The sequence below is a fragment of the Seriola lalandi genome, unplaced genomic scaffold, assembly GCF_002814215.2.
Source record: "Seriola lalandi dorsalis isolate HSWRI2012SDOR001 ecotype SW California unplaced genomic scaffold, Sedor1 jcf7180002054469, whole genome shotgun sequence".
In the NCBI taxonomy this organism is placed as follows: Eukaryota; Metazoa; Chordata; class Actinopteri; order Carangiformes; family Carangidae; genus Seriola; species Seriola lalandi.
Window position 1 is genome coordinate 229,039 of NW_019525022.1, and position 18,461 is coordinate 247,499.

The 18,461-nt window shown below is 42.5% G+C and overlaps 2 protein-coding genes across 2 annotated transcripts; one reads left to right on the plus strand and one right to left on the minus strand.

Moving 5' to 3' along the window:
* Positions 1 to 923: 923 nt before the first annotated feature.
* phc2a (polyhomeotic homolog 2a (Drosophila)) lies at positions 924 to 9,298 on the plus strand. The gene is made up of 7 exons (XM_023411537.2): positions 924 to 1,232; positions 2,155 to 2,317; positions 3,583 to 3,661; positions 4,733 to 4,844; positions 5,567 to 5,693; positions 5,916 to 6,150; positions 6,662 to 9,298. Exons 2-7 carry the CDS (start codon positions 2,180 to 2,182, stop codon positions 6,814 to 6,816), a joined length of 846 nt encoding a protein of 281 aa, XP_023267305.1. The 5' UTR covers positions 924 to 1,232; positions 2,155 to 2,179; the 3' UTR covers positions 6,817 to 9,298.
* Positions 9,299 to 9,370: 72 nt separating this feature from the next.
* On the minus strand, positions 9,371 to 17,417 carry kiaa2013 (KIAA2013 ortholog). Its single transcript, XM_023411508.2, has 3 exons — positions 16,087 to 17,417; positions 14,571 to 15,424; positions 9,371 to 12,015 (listed from the first exon to the last, which is right to left on the minus strand). Exons 1-3 carry the CDS (start codon positions 17,042 to 17,044, stop codon positions 11,965 to 11,967), a joined length of 1,863 nt encoding a protein of 620 aa, XP_023267276.1. The 5' UTR covers positions 17,045 to 17,417; the 3' UTR covers positions 9,371 to 11,964.
* Positions 17,418 to 18,461: the final 1,044 nt, after the last annotated feature.

Here is an 18,461-nt window from a genome sequence, read left to right on the forward strand (position 1 = left end):
ATTGAATATATTCAAATATATGTTTTTCTTCATGGAAAAATCTAAGAGAAAAAGATATGCATTCAATATTTTTAAATCTTCGGTTTATGATCAGAAATATTAAAACTCTTTTTGTTTTATATTTTTCTTTGAGTGGAGGACATTTCCAGGGATAGGTGAGTGGAGCTCAATAAACGTTCTGGGAATGTTAAGAAAATTATGAACTGAAAATTGTTTGCCCGTGCCCTCAGTTTGGACTTTCGCTCCAAAAAACTTCGTCTCCTTATCCCGGGATACCCAGACATGGAAGTGTGTCCTGTTGTGACTGCTGCGATGTCATCATCTACTATAACTACCGCTGTTGCTACTAGCCCGGTACAAATGCACTAGTGTAAAGTTAACCAACAGAACTAAGACACTGGCCTTCAGAATAAATACGTGACTTGACGAGAAGGAGCTGGCTGCATGGGCCAGTTTAAGAAGGAAATAAAATTCTCCACACTTCATCTACAGCGAATGGAATCAAAGTGAGAGTTAATTTCTGACATCGAAACAGTACATTAATTATAAAGAAAAAAAGCAAAATCTTATTTTCAGCATTTTCCAAGCTTTCAATCGGATCTCACGGTCGTCATGACAACTGAGCAAATTCCATGCGCTGTAAGAGCTGCAGTTAAACGCTCCGGAAAAAGTCAAGCAATGGTCTAGCAATGAGTCCGAGGTTAACAATAACCTGTAATGCTGAACAACCCCAAACTGAAACGTCAACAATATTAAATGTTTCACTATAAAATGCTTTTGCAAACACGTTACAACAAAGAAACAAATAGTTATAAAGGCTTTAATTTTGAAGGTTCTTACCGGAAGTACTTGGCATAAATGTCTCTAGCTTGGGCATCAAGTACACACAAACACACACACGCACGCAAGCACGCACACGCACACACACTAAGGGGACTGTAGGCTATGTAGTTCGAATAAGGAGAAAGCCGAAACATAGTGAGGATATGAATCAGTCTCTAACTTTGCGTGTCCTCGTGTAACGGGGTGGGCCCGCGCCTCGTTTAGCTGCTTAAATATTTGTCTGTGTTACAAGTGGCGGACTGGCTCCTCGCCGTTTTGGCGGAGGGAGTGGAAGCAAATGAAAGCGTTGTTTGGAGCCGTTGAACAAAGAGCTTTTCTTCCCTCTACCATTGTTACCGAGAGGAGCGCCTGTTTTCTAACTGATTCAGAGGTGGTTTCACACTGTAAAAGTAAGCTAACTGCTCTGAAGTTGATCTGTTTTTAAAAAAAAGGGGTCGTGAAAACGTTGGTTTTAATGCTGTGTAGTTTAATTCATTCACACAAGCAACTAACAATTCCCTTTAACCACTGGCTAGATTTGATACAAGGCTAACTGTAACTTTACGCAACGTTGATATTGGCAGATGACTATGGTACTGAATGGTGTTGGTGTCCATAACTTCCACTTAAATGTTATTTCAGTTTAATCGGAAACAGGAAAGCTGGGAAATTTTTTCTAGTTATTAGCGAGTCAGGATTGAACTGGTTTATTAACGCCGTGTAAGTTAGCTAGCTTGTTATAAGTCTGTAAAGCAAGTCAGCTAGTTTGCTAAAAGTCACTACTGAGTGTAGCAAACATTGAATCAACCGTTTCTGCTTCAGTAATCATAGCTCAACATGAAGCTGATGGGTCTCCATAACAACAACGTTCGCTCCACTCCACGTTAGCCTCACGCGCTGCTTGTGTGTGTGTGTGTGTGTGTACTGATTGTCATTCTGAATGTGTTGCTTACTACAACAAAAATACATCACGAAATACGAGGGAAAACGGGTTGTGACACATTGGGACCTACTCTTTACATAGGCACTCATTAAAACTCCTTGTCGAACTGACTCTATCTGTATGCAACTCATTGCTAGAAGATTGAAATAAAGTTTAGGAGTGACAAAAGTGGACATTTAATCAGTAAAGGGCTGCTTTAATGGATGCCAAAATCCAACAGTGAAACCTAAGAAATAAAAATAAAAATTTTCATATGACAAACAAAATGATAGTAACACTGTGCAACATTAAGGTGCCATATTTGAATCATTTGACGTTGATCAGCAGTTATTAGGGGGCAGGTCCCAGCTCCAGACTTGATGAGTTTGCCATGCTGCATGTGTTGACAGGTGAGGGGTGGCCTGTGCTCCAGTCATGACCTCTGGGAATGGGAACACTAACAGCAGCCAACACAATGGAGAGAGCAAACCAGCCCAGGCCCTAGTCAAGACCCATATCCTCACCCATCTGATAGAAGGCTTTGTCATTCAGGAAGGTGCTGAGCCTTTTCCTGTGAGTACCACTGTCACACACACACACACACACACACACACACACACACACAGAGAATAAAGTCATTGTATGACAGTCAGTAGTCAAAGATCTGGGACTTGACTGTCCAACTCAAAAACAGACGTATTTATTTTACTTATTAACTAACGGAGTGTACCTGTGGATCTTCATATTTACTGTTCTGATGTAATTGATCTGCAGTATCCCTAAACATTAACTGGCATCACGGGTTGAAGCACAGAAATAATCTCTGCACTCCTGTTTGATGTTTCGTCTCTGAGCAATTACAAGTCTAACACTGTATATCCACTAGCATCAGTCTGCAGCTCGAAGCGTTGATCACAGAGTGATCTTCAGACCTTCAGACAAGGTTATGTTAGAACTATCCTCCATCTTCCAGTACTTTACATCATATAACATCAAGAGCTCTGACCAGATTCTGGAGCTTCTTGCCAATTCTGCTCTCTGACCTTACCAGGGAGTTTCCTTCTCGGGATAGTGGACATTTCCACCCATGACTTTTGTGATTTGTGCAGTTTAAGACATGAAACAAATTTTCATGTAAACCTACTCTTAAGCTCTCAGTCTTTTTGGTTTGTTCTCTCCCTTCATGTTGCTTGGAAACCTGTCAATAGTTTTTTTTGTATCCGAATAGTTTCAGAAACTATCAAACTAAAGGAACAAAACTTGAGATCTAAATAAGGAATTTAGGCTTTGTCCACACTGATAGGTTTTCATTTTAAAGCAAAAACGATCTCCGCACTCGTTTAAACAGGAAGCAGATTGTCCACTCTACAGTTGGTTAAATACTACGAACAGTAAAGACATTTGTGGCATTAAAATTCAGAATTTCACTCCACAACAGCTGCTAGCAAAGACAACAAGGTCAGTAACACTTGTAATTCGTCATCTATGTTGCAATCACCACTGGTAGTCATGACCAGTAAGAACCAATCAGGAGGCAAATTTGTGTGTGTCTGCATCATTGTTTCCAAAAGTCTCCATTGCAGGGGCTCAAAAACTCCAGAGTAGTGTGGACGCTAGGTGTGAACGTAGCAAAAGAGATGTGTGTTAAAACTTAAATGATGTAGTGTGGATGGAGCCTTAATGTCTCTGTGACCAATGTGAAGAACCATGAAGATCAGGCAAACTGTTTTCCATCCATTTTCCTCATTCGACTGTTCAGTTCAAGCAAGGAGCCGGAGCATACAGGTACATTGTGTTGTAATATCTGCTGTAGTAATGTCTGTATTTTCTGTCTGCAGGTAGAACGTCCATCTTTCTCAATCGAGAGCCTTAGGAGACACACAGTAGACTCAAAGATGGACGGCCTCTCACCAAAGGGTATAGTTCTCAGACCAGTAGCACAGCTTCATGGTTTCTTTCTCAGAGTATGGTGCACATGGGGGATCCCAACACGTTCCAAGGCCAGAGAGAATAAATCATTCCTTCAGTGTGTTCTGGGTCAAATGACAAATTAAATGTTAATGCTTTTGGTCTTTTAACAATGAGAATCTTTCTTTCTGTCTTTTTGCCCACAGTTTCTCAAACTACACCTCCATTAAAATTTCTTCACTCTGAAACGTCTTGGTCATGATCCAGATAACGGGGTTGGGCAGTAGTACAGTATCCTGGGGTGTTTGAAAATAGCAACGTTGTTTGTTTCATTACCGTCATGAAAAAATTCTGCTGCACAGTGTGTGCATATACAGGCTATAATAAACACCTGAAAGGTCCCATATTTTACACTTTTCCTGTGTTTTATTTGAAGTTTTGATCCATAAGAAGATATATTTGTGGTTTTAAGAACCAAAACCATCCCAATGTAGTTCTACATCTCTTCTCTCAGGCTTCTCTCTGGAGCTCTAGTAACAACAGGCCAGTGAGCCGATCTGTTTTATGAGTGTTAGTGTATTTTCAGTTCATTATGAAACTTGCAGGACAGTTTAGATTGTGGGGGAACACTGTCGAGGTAATTAATGGGAAACACTGAATGAACATGTTAAAAACATCAATGTAATGAAAGCTGGAACATCCCAGTTGAAGTGCATTGCAACCATCCTGTGGACGGAAACATTATAGCAGCGACTGGCGGATTTTTAATCAGCTGGTAATACAAATGTAGGGAATTTGGTTTGACGTTATCAAAGTGTGTCATAAACTGGATACTGGTCTTGGATACAGCCCAAACCCACCAGAGAACTGCACTTGTTGCTCAGACGACGGAACCAGATTAATTTTAAGCAGCTTCGATGAAACTGTCATGTCTGACTGTCAATATAGTCATTATATTAATTAAAATTATAATCTGGATAACTTGCACAACATATGTTTTCTATGGATATTGTTGGTGACATTTCCTCTGCTGAGCCTTCACTGTGTCCAGCTGACCGTGTGTTGACTGTGTCCCCTCAGAGTTAAAGGCCCAGCAGGAGCCCATGCTGACCTGTGAGCTGTGCGGCAGGGTGGATTTTGCCTACATCTTCAAAAGGTCTAAGAGGTTCTGTTCTACAGTGTGTGCCAAACGGTAAGGAAAGGCTTCATTAGACTAATTTCCACATTTCACCCTATGGTTGTAATTAGGGCTGTTCCTGGTGAACCAAAGTAGGCTAAACACAAATGACTCAGTAAACCTCCTTGGTGCAGGTCTCCATTTTCTATTTAGTCAATTTAGATGACAATTAATCAGAACAGGCTCGTGGGATCGTTTCAGTACCGGTATTGAGATATTTAGACAGGTATTACACGAACACTGGCCCCTACAGATGTTTTTTCCACATCTGGATAACACAGTTTTCACATTCTATGACTTTTCCAGGTTTTTCATGACTGTGCAGACCTGGCCCTTCTGATATAATATAAGAATATGAAAAAATAAATACTAGATCGATAGATAGATAATAACTAGATCTGAATGCAGGCATGAACAGCGCCCAAGCCCCTGTGCAGTTCGCCCCAGTCATGGCTATGCAAGTCTCAGTTTGAGCGCAGCACAGACAAGCGTTACCCTTTCTAAAGGGGTCCTCCAGAAAGTGTGGTTAACCTAGCCTGGAATTAACTCTGGACTTGGGGTTGAGTGAACCTGTTGCTACCAGACAGAGACCTTTCAGAGCTACAGACCCGTGCAATAATGTGTAAACATGGAGCTCACACTGTTCTGCAGCTGGATGTGAAAATAAACAATAATAAGATTCATTCATCAAGCCGATCTCTTTTAGCTTCACCTCACTCAGTTGACTTGATTTACAGCTACAACGTGGGATGCACCAAGAGAATGGGTCTCTTCCCAAACCGCAAAACCACCCTGGAGAACATGAAGAAACAGAGAGCACTGAACGGAAACCTCAAAAACTCCAGTTTAGAGTCTAAAAAGAAGGTGAGACAATTCATTTATACTGGTTATTTGTGCAAGAATTCCTTATCTTCCTTATCTAGTGAAGAATAACTGGCTTCTTTATGTAACAGACAAACCTGCAGCCTTTTGAAATCAAGTCAATATGTATCTAGTGTGTATTCTTTATCTGACTTATAGCTTTTGCATTATGCCAGAGGCAGATATTGTTAATATCAAGTGTTGTATTTTAACCTCTCTTTGCAGAAGCCTGCTGCTGCTGCTCTGTCCACTGGTCACTCTGTCCACCCTGCACAGGGAGAGTCCAGCCAATGTTCAGACTTGTCCGGCTACAAAAACCCCCCATCCCCCCTGTCAGCCACCCAGCGGGTCCCTGCGGTGCAAGGCTCTGAGCTGCCCCTGCTGCCCCACAGCTTCCTGCCCAGTGACCCGGGCCAGTGGAACATAGAGGACGTCTACGAGTTCATCTCCTCTCTGCCAGGTGGCCGCCACCTCAGTCACAGTGTTACATTTGTCCACGTGTTGTGTATATTTTTACTGGCACCTGAGCCTTTCATAGTGACGGTGAAGAGGTGACAGGGAATGGAGGGATGCAACAAAGATCCCTGACTGGACTCAAACCTGCTGTTACATGATCAGTGTCTGTAAATACCCAGATGAACAGCTGCCCCAGAGCTTCTTACTGTAACAAATATGAACTGTTTTGTTTCACATGAGAGATTTCTGCTTCAGTGTTTTTCTCTGTGCTCTTCCCCTTGGTTTGAACTGGGTGGGATTCACATGGGAAACGGTGATGTCACATAGTACCACACACCAATCAGGATTCAGCAAAGTTTGAATCAAAATCTTTACAGTGACCATTCACGGTCCAGACACATGCTAGGTTTTGACCTGGAAAGAAACTTCTGTTGAAAAATAATTGTAATTAGCCATGACGGTGATTATCTTGAGGTTTCTCTGCAGAGCTGAATGTTGTCGTGTTGTGACTGCAGGTTGTCTGGAGATCGCTGAGGAGTTCCGCTCTCAGGAGATCGATGGACAGGCCCTGCTGCTGCTGAAGGAGGACCACCTGATGGGAACCATGAACATCAAACTGGGCCCTGCACTCAAGATCTTTGCCCAGATTAGCATGCTCAAAGACTCATAGCCCATCTTAGTCCTCACTCTCACTCTCTCACACACACACACACACACACACACACACACACACACACACACACACACACACTGCTCTCAAAGGCAGCTCTGGACAAACAGGATGTGCTCAGGATCCCACATGCCGACTGACTCTGAGTTGAGTTCTGGTCCAGTACTTGACACTGGACCAGAGTTGTTTGATGGGTGTTTTTCCTGCTGAACACAAGGACATCAGCCCGGACTGTTTGACTCCCCTGATACTCTGATAACTTCACCCCAGCACCACCTCAACAGAACTTCACCCCATAGTTTGACAGGAGTGGTGTGTTAGGTAGTCTATGATGGAAAAGTGTTTCACTGACAACATGTTTTTGTTTTCATCATGTCTAAGTGTTCCTTTGGTTCCTGCAGGTTCCCTGTTAGCAGGAGTGTGACTGCTGTCTCTGTGAACTCTGGACATTTCAGTCACTGATGCTCATCAAGTTAATTACAGGGAAAATACAAGCTCACTGGATGGTAGGAAACTTTAGCTCCATAAAGGTGGAAAAATTACATCAGGCAGGTTTTTCTTTTTTCAATTTTTACAGGGAATAAGAAAAGTCTCTTTCATTAGACTCAGCACAAACCATGTAAAATCAAACATTTTATTTGATTCATTTTATTAGTGTTTCTTCCAGCCACCAGTGGCAGCTCTGAGTTCACTGCTGCTGAGCTTCAGTTCATGAGTGAAGCACAAACTATCTTTGATCATGATGCGTTTCCACTTCAGTGGAGGAGACTTTTCTCTGTCATGTATTTATTGTGCATAAAAGTTCATCTTGGCCATGGACGTAGTAGCTGCCACTTAGTAGCCTTTTCCTGAGCTTTTTCCACCAGATCCCAGGGTCTTCATCAGTGGGTTTCTGTGACTTTGTGTTTTGTTTGTTTTGATGTGCTCAGTGGCTGAACTGGTAGAGGTCCAGGAGATGGCGATGCAGGACAGTGATGTGTAGCATGACAGTCCTGGGTCATTCAGAGTGTGTTTAGCACAGAGACTGGAAGTAATGAGACTGTCGGCCTGACTCCCATCAGCAGGTAGAAGAATCCAACACCTTAAAAGTCATGTATGTAATGAAGTTTGGAGTCATTATTAACCAACAAGACAGTTTTGTTGAAATTAATGGAACCTTTTCATTTACAGACCAGTTTTTCTCTGCTTCCAGTCTTTGTCCTCAGCTGGACTGAAGACGTCTCTACTGAGACACAGAGACCAGGCCCAGGAGGAAGGTGGTTCCCTTCTGACTCTGACACGGCTCACAACCCTCGATTGACTGGTCAGATACCCTAGTTGTAATCAAGAAATAGCTAAAGGACCATTGGTCTGAAGACAGATGTTGATTATTTTCATTTAGTTTAATTCAGTACAATCACACTGACTCAAAAAACCTCATCAGAAAAATATTTGTTTCCTGGTTGAGGATGGTTTTTACTTCTGTGTCACTGTGTTTCTATTCAGGGCTAGACACAGGAAACGTAATGTGATCCACTGCAGCTGCTGAGTCATTTCACTCATGTTTGTGTAGTCTGTGTGGACACTGTGCTATAGTTTACTAGAAGCTGATTCGGTGCAGTGACTATGTCCACCCAATATCTTTTTAGGTCTCTTGTATTTTCTCCTCCATGTTTCATTGATTAGCTTGTTTTCATCTCACAAAGCCATGTTGATGCAGACTCTCTGTTCACAGGTGCAGCTCTGTATCAGAAAACAATGGATGCAAACATGACCTGTCGTATGTTCCACAGTGATCAGGTAGCGTCTATGCACACAGGAAACCACTGCCATAAGTGCCTCTGGTGACATGTTGACGCCCAAGTATAATTCAGACATGAAAAACTGACGAAAGAGAAAGCTGTGAATGCTTTACGTCATTTCATAACTTTACCAAAGTCAAGTGAATGTTACTGCTTAAGTGCTGTCACATGCTGAAGCTGAGGTGAGCCACAGTGATGATGGACTAGGTTCTTACTGCAGATGTTCGAGAAGTTGTTTTCCAAAGTATCTTTTTCTGTTTTTGAGAAAAAAAGCTGCAACTGATGAATCAAGATCATAAACACAGAGGCGCCCGTTCCACTACAAATCCCTTCAGAGCTTTGAGTAGTTGTACTGTAAAATTTCCATGATCTGTTTGTGGCAGAGTCGACTGTGATTCACTAGTCAACACTCGGTTCATAATCTGCTCCACAGTCGCACTGTGATGACAGGTGGTGTTTGTTAAAAGGAATAAAACTGGTTTCTTTAGTGGGAGCTGTAATGCAGTTGTGATTGGCTCATGACTGTGACATCACAAATCTGTACACAAGACACAATCTTAAAACATCTGTGTCCTGGTACTGACAGATGTTTATTATAGTTAGTGGTAGAAACTGTTTTTGTCCTTCAAACTTTTCTTTTTTTTCTTTTTACAGAAATTCACATTTTTCTAGCTCAAAAATAAATCATTAGATAAATTGAACTGACTTTCAAACTTTGTTCATCCTTGTCTGAATAGTCACTTTAAATTGATCCATTTTTTAAATGATAAGAATTAAACATTGTAGTCTAGTTTAATTATTCCAGACTTCATACATTTAAATTACAACATTTCCTCTAACAAAATGTTGCACAAACCCAGACATATATCAGACAACATAATTATGCAGTTTCTCACAATTATTGTGATTTATTTAACATACATGATCACCAATCATTCAAGTACAATCCCATCAGATAATGAGCTCAATAAATTAACTTCTTCCATTAATGTCTTCATTAAGGCACCGTCAGTAGTTCACATGAAAAACAGTGACTGAATAAACCCACAGCCAGAACAATCCTCAAATATTCTGAATCTGAGACAACACATAAATCATAAATAGACATGAAAAAGAAAACGTCCCGAACACATAATTTGTACCTTATTAATATTTACTTATCGTACCATAAAATTAACTTGGTGTGTCAGAATAAGAATATGTTGAACAGCCAGTATGAATTAATAACTGTCATTTACATTATATATACATTTAGATGTAAACGCATTTTATGAAGACAGTTGTGTTTTGAAGGTCACGCAAAATTTGCCTCAAATCAAAAAGTGTAACGTTGATCGTAACATATGGTGACTTCTGGATTAAAACTTTGAAGTGGGTATTCAGCCCTTGAAAGCCTATTGAAAAGACCAGCTGTGACATCCCTGACTGGGGTGTGGCCATAAGTGCAACATGCTTGAATCATTATGAGAAAAACGGCCCTTCGTCTCATTATCTACAAACAAAACCTGAACTATCAGAACAATCTGAAAGATGTGGAAATCACTTCAAACAATCAGAGCAAATCTAAGTTTAGCCAAAACTTAACTAAACTGAAAAATAATTTGTTTCATTTCACCTGCTGGAAATCTGAAACAGTTCCCACTGCACCGCCCTGCAGGTGACAGTGTGCACAGCTGTGGTGTCTGTTGGCTGTGAGATTTAAACCTCAGGCTGAGAAGCTTTCTGCGCACATCTGAGTTATGTTGTAGGTGTTATATCAACAATGTTTTCACACAGCCATTAACATGGTGGTTTTCAGCCACGTTTCCATGGATACCGCTGTCACTCCGTCAGTAAGGCCTCCACTTTGATCCAGACTGAAACTACTACTACAGGGATCATTATATAATGTTATATAGACATTAATAGTGCTAATTATCACACGTTCGCATGCTAAACTCAGAGGGTCGGTGTAATAAACATAATTGTGAGCATGTGCTGTTCTACCTGCCTCTGCAAAAGAGTTTTGAATAGAACTTAATGTGAGCAGGCTGAAGAACAGCCGCACAGAGCTGCTGCGCCTGGTCGTATACAACAAAACCCATCGTCATTATTTTGACTTCTTCCATCTTGTCTTTCATTCAAATTGGGGGGTGTTGGGGTCACATCGAGTTAGAGGAGCGCCATGCTGAACAGGTGGAGTACCCTAAAATCTTAAATAAAGTGACTGTGGTTCCCTCTGTTTATATTTTGTACATGTACAAACTTCAAGATGCAGCTGGTTCAACAGGAAATTCTGTTAACTGGTTCCAATTTTTGAAATGTGAATATTTGCTGTTTTTAATCCTATGTGAAATTAAACTCAGTATCTCCTGGTTTTAAAGTAACGTAGAGTCCAGACGCAGGTATTTCAACAGTTACACATTGTTCATCAGCTTCGCTTCAGCACATTCAATGTGAAATGAAATTAATGGAGATTACATTAAAGTGCAATGTCACAGCTTTAATTTGAGCAGGATTACATTATGGAAAGAACTGTGTGAGAGAACCTTTTAACACATAGTGACCAAAGTTCAGTGGTTTAAAAGTAATTGGACAGATACACAATCAAAACCATCAAATTTAATATTTTGTGATTGCCTGAAGTCTCTTTGGTTCTTCTGATGTTTGTTTGAGATCATTGTCCTGCTGAATGGTGAAATGTGGTTTAATACATTTCTCTGATTGGATCCACAGACTGCTCCTGTAGACCTCAGTCTGCATCCTGCTGCGTCTGTCATCAGTGAAATCATCAGTAAATGACAGTGGAGTCGTAACAGAACCTCCATGTCTGACAGAAGAGGTGGAGGTGAGCTGTTCTTTTTCCTCCACATTTTCCTCTTTCCTTAATTTTGAATTTGTTTCATCAGTCTATAGACCTTGGTTGCACATCTCTACTGTTCCCGTTTGTGTGGTTTCTATGTTTGTAAATGATTTTCTTTGACCGGCTCATTTCACATTTTCTATTTCTCCTGAACATTTTCAGAAAGTACGCAAACCTTTGATATCTCTGATAGTTTTTGCTTTTGGCTTTACGCCTCATACCGTCAGATCACTGCATCACAATCAGCTCTGAGCCAACAACCAAGATGTATTAACCAAGTGTCCTTTACTTTTCAACCCCTACAATTTGGGCGCTACGTGTTATTTCAAATTGAACGTGCTGTAGCGCACTTACACAAAATGTAACTGTTGAAATACTTACAGACTAGACTGTGCAGACACACGTGCTTCTCTGTCTTCTCATCAACACATCTTTGAGCTGTGTCGCTCCACAGCAGACGTCATTCCCTCTGAAATCAGTAAGTTATTAAAGCTGTAACACGTCGAGAGCACAGTACCGCTGTGTTCAGGCAGCAGTCCTGGTGTCGCAGCAGCCATCCTCAGCTTTGCTGGCGACCTGGTGAAGTCAGAGGGGGGTCAAAACGGACGATTAGCTGGTAAACTGACTAACACTGACCCAACCCGTCCACACTGCTTCCCAGGAGAAAACTACAGACGTGATCAGCATGAGAAATGTGTGACAGGTCAGTACTGAAGAGCCAAAGCCAAACCCACAGATTTCTTGTTAATTTAATTGAGTGATTCAATATAAAACATCATCAAAAGGCAGGAAGAAAAAGGAACAGCAGAAAAAGACTCGTGGCAGAGTGAGCACACAGTCCACGCTGATCAGAGACAAACACTTAGCCTGAAGCACAACCTCTGCTAACTGTCCAGCTGGTCAACTTCTGTAAGGAAGTCTGTAAACAAGCGGTCATTTCACGTGACAACAGATGTTATGGACTTTTAGCACCACCAGACTATACTCACTTCTACTTCATGCTTCTGTCATTAGCAGGATAATTTTGCTTTGGATCGATCCATGACAATCATCACTAAAAGGAACAGAAAGATTTATTCCGACTTTTTGGAGCTCTGGACAGATCAGAAAACAGACAGGTTGGAAACAAACCCACAGTTTCTCTGACAGATTATATCAGACTGATAACTGCTAATAAACCCTCATTGCACAGGGAAACTCTCTGTGGGTAATAAACTTAACAATCACCTTTGTTTTTTTTCCCACAAATAGCTTTGGCTCACGTGGAGGTTTGTTTAGACTCTGCCTGTTTTTCACAGCATCACTGTGTTCCCAGTCTTCAGCAGTCAACTTAGTGCAGTGTTATCATTATCATATGTACTGATGACCAGACCTACAGAAACTGAATGCTAGCTGGAGTAAAGTCTTCCTGTAAAACAATCATTAAAATAGGACCATACCAGTGTTACAGCTCATTTACTACAAATCCTGTTCATGTAGTGTAATTATGCTTCTCTAGGTGCTGGAGCATGTGAGATTTAAGGTTACTGACTTGTTGTGTTCTCCTGTCCCTCAGGGAGTCAGTGGTTTCCATTATGTCAGTTTCAGTATAAAAAAGTCAGCTTAGTAGAAATGTCTTTTAGTTCGATCATCCATCACAGTAAAATTTAAAGCTCCCTATTTTTTCTGTCAAAGTTAAAGGAGCTCTTTGTAAGTTTTCTCTGTCACCTAACGTGGTTTCTTGCCGGAGGCAGGTGGTGGTGATTGTTGCTTCACAAGAGCTTCAGCCATTGTTGCGTTTACAAGACAAGGTTATAATACGTCCTCTGAGCAGCTACGTCTTCAGGGCAGATTGGAGGCTACAATGATTTGCTATCGGAAAGTGACAAGACTAGCTGGTTAGCATGCTAACTTCAGTAGAACAGAGTGAAAGGGACGAGAGTGAACATCGCTGTTGTTTTCCACCTCTGGAGAAAGCTGTTGGTGAGTAAAGGAATGAGGTTTGATGCTGAACTCACATCTTTTTATCTAGAGAGAGAGAGAGAGTGTGTGTGTGTGTGTGTGTGTGTGTGTGTGTGTGTGTGTGTGTGTCCTTGAGGTCCTGCAAACATGCTGAATCCATTTCAAAGCTGTTTTCCTATAGTAGTGAATGCAGTTTCCTATAGTTAACGTCCATGTTTACACTGGCCTGCAGTCTTCCTTTTCACTGTCGGCTCATTAACACCAACAACCTGTTGCATCACCTGTGTCCTTGTGTGTGCACAAGATGCAAACACCACTGCTAGTGGTCAGAAGCTCCACAGGGTACTGTCTAAGAAGTCCAACAACTTACAAACGTAACTTTAACAAAAATAAAAGCAGACTTGATGTAATGGATTACATTACTGAAACAAGTCTCTGTGAACTGACTTTTATTCTCTGATGAACATTCCTGGTAAAACAATATAATTATTACATTTTGGAAAAATTTCCTTCACTAAAGTAAAAAATATGTGATTTGCTGTGAATGCGAAAACACTGGTATGGTCCTTTAAAAAGTCAGAACAATGTGAATGATGTCACACAGTGGCCTTTACCTCAAGGTGAGCAAACAGGAGAAACACAGTAAAACAACAACCTCCTAATTTGAAAGAAAACTCTAAGTCTTGTGCTTGTTTTCTTCCACTGCGATCAACAAATGCTTTACATTCCACAATGGACATGAAGTGCCGCCGAACAGGTGGTGTGCTATAATGATGCCATAGACCAAATGCTTAACTGTAGCTTCTTGAATGAGGGCTACTATTCTACTGGTGCTTTCAGCTAAGATGGAATTCTTCATTGCTCTCAGTCTTTCAGAGGAAACAGCTGCAGTGAAAAATTTTATCAACTCCTTCAACACAGAACAAAAACTGTGGAATCATCTTTTGTGAGAGAGGGAAGGCGAGGTGTGTAAGGCTATTGTACCAACCCACTCCAAACATGTACAACCATGAGACGGGAAAATAAAATTCACTCAGAGAGGGTGAAAGTCAAAACTGAGAAACCAACCCATAGAGAGAGCGCTGATAGAGAGAGAAATCTTTGCCATCACACACAAGTCAAACAAAAAAAAAAAAACCCAGCAGAGCAGATCAGTTTGTAGTTCTGTTTCCAGTTACCACGGTTTATACCTTGCTCCTGAAGAGAGGCTTGGCGCCGGGGCCACAGTACTCGTTGTATATGAGCTTGAAGAGGAAAAGGTGGAATAGAGTTATGAGCGAGGCCACGCTGAACCAGAACAGGAACGGCAGGCCCGGGTACCTGTTGGCCATGTGCTCCTCATGGGCCAGGATAGCTTTAAGGTGCAGGGTGTGTCGGAGGTCCTGCAGATGGCGCAGGTCTGTGGAGATGTAGAGCATCGGCGTGATGGGCTGAGTTACCATCACAGGGAAGGTGTGACCTTTGATCTCTGACGTCAGCTCCACAGGCTCGTTGAGGCAGCCGGCCTCGCAGGCGTACAGCTTCACCGGCTTCTCCTGAGGCTTCACCGACACATGGAGGAAAGGCTTCCCCTCCGCGTCCAGCAGAACCGCCAGGTTAATGAGATCCTGGTTGTAGTGGATCCCTCTCAGGGCGTAGCTGTTGTGCAGCACGTCTGGATCGGCCTGAAACTGAAGGTGGTTCTCTGTGAACTGAAGGCCGCCGAAGCTGAGCACCATACCCTGCATGGCTCCGTGGGCTCCTGCCGCCACCAGCACCTTGCAGCCCCTCTTCTGCAGAGTCAGAGTCCACAGTGTGACCAGCTGCAGGATCTGTGCCGCGCTGCTCACACGCTCGGGCCACAGGTTCTCTGCGTGCATGGTGGCGTGGCCGCTGAAGCAGTGGTCTGCGTAGTTCAGGCTGGACTCGAGACGAGCGCGCTCCTCGCCGCTCAGCCTCCGGTCCAGCAGAGGAGCCGTGGAGGAAGAGAGGATATAGTAGAGGGTGGTGTTCACTGTGCGGCTGGACGGTGTGTGGGAGTCAGTGATCTTCCTCATTTCAACACCTGAATAAACAGAACAGAAGCAGGGATTGATTACTCTGAATGACAAAGTTTGGAAACAGTAGTTCAACAAAACCACCCCAGCTTTTCCAGAACTTTTGATCATGATCACTTTACTGCTGTTTTATGTTATATCACAAACTGTTGTTCAGTGAGACTACCAAAGTAAAACTCTCTATATGTACAAGTAGAGATATATCTACTTTTGCCCTGTTTAGCTCATAGCTGAGGATATGTACATCTCCAGACAGCAGGGCATTGAACTGACACACAGACACTGGCGTAAAAACCAAACACAGACAGCTTTACAGGCTGTGCAATGATTAAAAACAAACTTCTGACAGAACACGTGAGCATGCGTGATCCATCATAAAATCCCTTCTGAGTCTTTATCACAGCAGTCAGCTGCATTTCACAGAATTGATTCACCGCTGCTTTAAGAATCAATATATCCGTCAGAAGTGTTTTACAGACCCTTTTTACAGGCATGTTTGCATTATTTTTCTTTGTATGACAATCAGCATGTAGAGACGTACATAGTTGCATGGTAATGCAGTGCAGTACTGAACAGTGTGTGGGGTCTGTAGTATAAGGACTAAAATCTATAAAAGTTAACTGTGGTCCTTTAAAACCCAGAGCCCGTTGCTGCTTCCACCTGAGCTCACCTGAAATGAAGAGGTCCATCCAGGCTTGCTGGTGGTCTACAACCAGCTCATCGACACTGGCCCTAAGCAGCTCCCCCAATTCTTTTTTGGCTCCTTCTCTGAGGGTGCTGAAAGTCTCCTCCAGCTTGGACGGCTCGATGGGCTCTGAGGTCCACACCACTGACAGAATGTGTTCTGTGTGCTCTGATTTAGCAGAGACCTGAATCCTGCTGCTCAGCTTCTTGGTGACCACCACCACCAGCACCATCCGGTTGTTCTCCACAGGCACTCTGCCGGAGGAGAGCACTATCTCTCTGTCCTCCAGTTTCTCCACACTGGTGGAGAACTTGCTACCGAAGGAGGGATTGTCAGAGGAAACGTCCAGGGAGGCGGCCCTGTCAGATGGGTTGTTGATGTGGATTCTCTGGAGATACACGTTAGGTCTGCTTCTGTGCGCGATAAACTCCTCTCTGATGGTGACACAGTCCCGGGCTGACTGCAGAGCAGCTGGTGAAGCACAGCGCACCAACAGCACGGCTCCTTTCCGGAACCACAGCATGCTGGCCTGAGCCTCGGCCCGCTTCCCCTCCAGGTGGACGCCGACTCTCGGCGAATATTCAGTCTGGTGGACCGGAGCCGAGCCGGGCTGTGAAGACGACGCTACCCACAGTTTGTTAGAGTCAATGTCAATCAGAATATGGCCGTTACCTGATACAAAAGGTGTGTCTAGTTGTTCCTGAGGTGTGCTGTATATCCCCTCTCCTCGGTCTACGATAGACTTCCACCTGTGGATCTCAGCCAGTAGGCACTGTCCAGCCACCCCACCGGGCATGGCCGAGCCGCTGAAGAGCCTCCACCTGCGCTCCGCTCCCAGGTACCAGTAGAAGATGAGCAGGAGCAGCAGTCCGATGAGGAGTCTTCTTGCCCAGCTGCTTGATAACAAGCCCGGTAGCCCCTTCAGTCTCTGCTGTAGCCACATCGTGCGTTAAAGTGATGGAAGCCCAGCTACAAGTAAGTGTCTGCAGACTGCACCCAGGTGCGTAGGGTGGAAATTTTAAGATGTCACATGGAATTCAGGTCGCGCTCAAAACATGGTCCCACGATGAAAGCTGACAAACTGGCTTCGCAAGCTAAGTTAGCTTAGCTAGGTAGCTAGGGCCGTGAACGAAAACTGTCCAAAATGTGCTGTTGTTTCACGCATCGTGGTTGTTGTCACATCCTTCGTCGGATGTGTGTGGCAGTCATCAATGCGTCGTATCTCAGCTTCGTTTTTTTGTTTGTCCTCAGGTTAAAGCGATTCACCTGTCTCCCCAAATAACTCTGCAACCAGCGGTTGACACTTCTGGTTTGTCACAACTGTCGTAAAGCAAAACGGCACAGCAGTGACCGGAAATGTCGCAAAACCAGTAACCTTATATACGTATAATTTATTTATTCAAATTGAAACAAATGCCTTGTAGGAAAATTTGAAAAAATATTAAGAGGGATAATGTGTTAAAATACTTTAATTTATTGATTTAATTTATTAATATAAATTATATTGTTGGAAGGGGAAAAATAATATAATTTCAAAGACTGACTTTTCCAAAACGGGCTTAAATACATTGAAAGACATTGCTTAGTATCAAAATATAGTTACTTACTGTAGGCTACTGAAAAACCGACTTCTCTGGCAAGTGTTTCCTTGCTGAGCTGCAGAGGAGGATCAGTAGCAAAAGGCACATTTGGTACTAAAAGGGCTGTAACTTTGGCTGAAGCCTCATATTAGCTTCAGATAAACTTTGGAAAGCATTGCATGGTGCACACGTTTGTGCATAACCTCAAACCAACTAAACGCACAAGACATTGGTAAGGTAGTCCTGCAGCACTACTGGATGGTAAAGCAGAGGAGATGGGGTCCATATACAAAGCAGAAAATTATGTGTGATTGAAATACTTAAAAAAAGATAATATATGATAATATAAAATGTAAAACCACATATTCAAAAAATAGCAATACACAAATAAATATAGCATTTGTGGATTTTAGTGAATGTTAATAGAATATGTTTTGGACTGAAACTGTTTTATAACTGTAACACTTTAGAAAATAACGGGACTTAATGCCTACACTGCTCTAGTGTTATAGTTGATGAAGTTTTGGTGCTCTGGTGGAGGCACCACGGGCTACGTGCAAGTGCTCATGTCCACAGAGCAGCTGGCTCATCGCTTTCAAACTGCTTTTTTTCTTCACATTTTGGAGGTGGGCGTTGTTTTAGCACTGGGACTCACTGCAACAGGCAAAAGTGAATGATAAAAACCAAAACATAGAAAACTAAAAACTGTTTTACTACTTGTTCTTCTATTGCAACTCTGATATTTGGTGGAACAATTCGTTTTACGAGAAAGTGAGAGAG